The following is a 2,530-nucleotide window of genomic DNA, read 5'->3' as shown; positions in this document are numbered from 1 at the left end:
AAAACAAATACTCACCACTATGTGAAACTTGTTTATATATTTTCTTACAATTAATATTTTTCTTAAAATGTCAAATAAAAGATATTGAAACGACCAAACCCTCATAAAAATTACGATAACAGGTAGAAGTTACTGTTAAATTGCAGGCCACAGGCCAAACAATTCGTACTTAGAAACTTTTACCAAGCATGAAGCAACCATAAACAAAGACCCTACCAAGACCAGGTGGCAAAATAAACAACGATGAGAATTGGATAATTGAAAACCATTACATTTACTAGAAATTAATAGAAACTATACTGATACATAAAAAGCAAAGAGGAAAAAAGATGGATTTCAAGAGTCGTGGGGCTGGCAAGAAACAAACAGACAAACTACTTGTGTCACCGTCATCAGAAGTAGCAATACGGCTCCAATGTATCCTGCAAGCAGCCATGGCTTAGAAAAGTAAACTCTCATGAATTCACTCCACAGAATCTTGTACTTTCTTTTAGTGTACTTATGCAGTCCTATTCTGACGTCATCAATTACTTTGCAGCCCGAATAAGGGGCAATCCCTTTGGTTAAAGAGTTGAAATGATCTGCCACTTGAACGTTGCTCCCGTAGAAGTTGTGAATCACCTCTGCCTTCCTCAGAACAGCAACATCCTCCTCGCTGTCTATCAGCTCATCCATAAATAGGGCAAACTGTGTCATCGGTCTCGGATTGTACTTCTCTTTTAAACTCAATTCCATTGCAATAAAGTTTCTTATGACTGAATTTGACTCTGGCGTCAATGTCACTTCTGGTAAATAAAGCGTTGATGTTTTCTCATCAAATTTTATAAACATAATTGCTGGAAACCCTTCCTTGAGTTCGTCTGATTTTTTCTTTGCATTTTCCTTTGTCACTGGGAAGATCTTCACTCCTCTGCGCTTCAGTTCCACAGCTGTTGGCAACTTTAAAAGCAGTATACTGTTCAATTCGTCGGAGTTCGTATTTGAGGGGAGAGAGCGCCAACGTCTATAAATGCCCTTCCCTGATTCAACAACTTTGTCAAAGAAGATCTGCATGCGATTGCGAGAGGAAGCTTTCAGTGGCACTGCTTCACGGCTAAAGTATAACTCAGTTCTGCCAACCATGCCCGTGTACAGTGCTTCCAGTAAATGTTCACAACATTCGCTGAAACCATATTGAACGTACCACAGAAAAATAGTATGTCTGACCACGCCCATCAGCATTAATCCTATTAAGTCGTCCAAATTTAGGTTTGTGCCATCAGTACCATCCATCTGGACTTGGAGGTGCTGCAAAACCCAAAGTGGTAATTGATTTTCAAATAAAAAAATATCATCCATAAGCTTTCCAGTCAAAGGATTTTGGAAAGCAGCATCAAAAACTGGATCGTACATCCAGCCGAATTCAGCCACTTTCTCCTGGTACAACGGCTGATCTCGCAACCCCTTTTCTAGATAATTAACTAGAAATTCAAAAATAAAGCAAGCATCTCTAGTGACCATCCATGCTAACTCTATGGCGGTGAACTGGAGAAAATGTTCCCCATAGAACTTCCTAATCTCCTTGTGCTTGGGCAGTACGAAGCCTTCAACAATTGACTTAATAGAAGCGCATGGATCCCTCCTCTGGATCCTCTTTTGCATCCTTCGAACTGCTTCAGATTTGAATTCCTCCATGTGTTTCAGCTCCTCTTTCCCATAATGAAAAGGGCCGATGGAAACAAGATATGGACGGTAGGAATTGTCGCTCGAATCTCGTAGGGACTTGGGTACACGAAAGATCCGAGCCAAGCTTAGATCAGATAGATTAGCCTCATCTATCGTCAGCTTATATCCCACTTCAATTGTAGAGGTGCCACTACTAGAACCCTGAGAGTTGCTCGAACTAGTCTCTACTATTCCTTCACTGGCCATTTATATGTTATTTACTGAATTCCTTCTACAGACAGCACAACGAACTAGTAATTTCTTTGCTTCAAAACGAGGGCACCCCTAGATACATTTATATCCGTCAGTGTCATTATTTCGTAATTACCATCAAGGTTAACTCAATTCTTCCGAATTTATGCGAAAACTACATCAGTGAATCCTTCTATCATTACGGCAGCTTTGGCGTAAAGTGAAAAGATAGATAAACTTAAAGAAAAAACTTAAGTAGAGCAGCTTTCGGCAATAAGAATATCGGGAGATTGGCCTTAACCATTATGTATGTTTTTAGCTAAATAGTAACAACGTTCTAAAGTAAATCTTAAGATTGTTGAAAAATTACGATTCAATCCATCGAATTACTTTGTAGTCTATCAACTGTTTCGATGGATGGATCATGGAAGGCGTTCCTACCCATGACTCATGTTTTTGAAACGACTCTTGACACATCAAACGCTGTATACATAAAATCAAGTAATTGAATGATTGCCCACACTACCGAATACTCTCCAACTTCACATGACTATTCTTTTTGATAAAAGATGCAGCATCTAGCATGCGGTACTGGCTTTTGTTTTTTCGCTTCCTATTTGTAAGTAGTGATTTG

The 2,530-nt window shown here is 39.2% G+C and overlaps 1 protein-coding gene across 1 annotated transcript; it reads right to left on the bottom strand.

Annotated features, from left to right (window-relative positions):
* Positions 1-226: 226 nt before the first annotated feature.
* On the bottom strand, positions 227-2,112 carry LOC131076857 (UPF0481 protein At3g47200). The gene has a single exon (XM_058014195.2). The coding sequence runs from the start codon at positions 1,909-1,911 to the stop codon at positions 337-339; it is 1,575 nt and encodes a 524-aa protein (XP_057870178.2). The 5' UTR covers positions 1,912-2,112; the 3' UTR covers positions 227-336.
* Between the last annotated feature and the right edge of the window lie 418 nt (positions 2,113-2,530).

This window comes from Cryptomeria japonica, chromosome 10 (assembly GCF_030272615.1).
Source record: "Cryptomeria japonica chromosome 10, Sugi_1.0, whole genome shotgun sequence".
NCBI classification, from domain to species: domain Eukaryota; kingdom Viridiplantae; phylum Streptophyta; class Pinopsida; order Cupressales; family Cupressaceae; genus Cryptomeria; species Cryptomeria japonica.
Note: the sequence above shows the minus strand (reverse complement) of the source record. Positions and strands in the feature narration are given on the sequence as shown.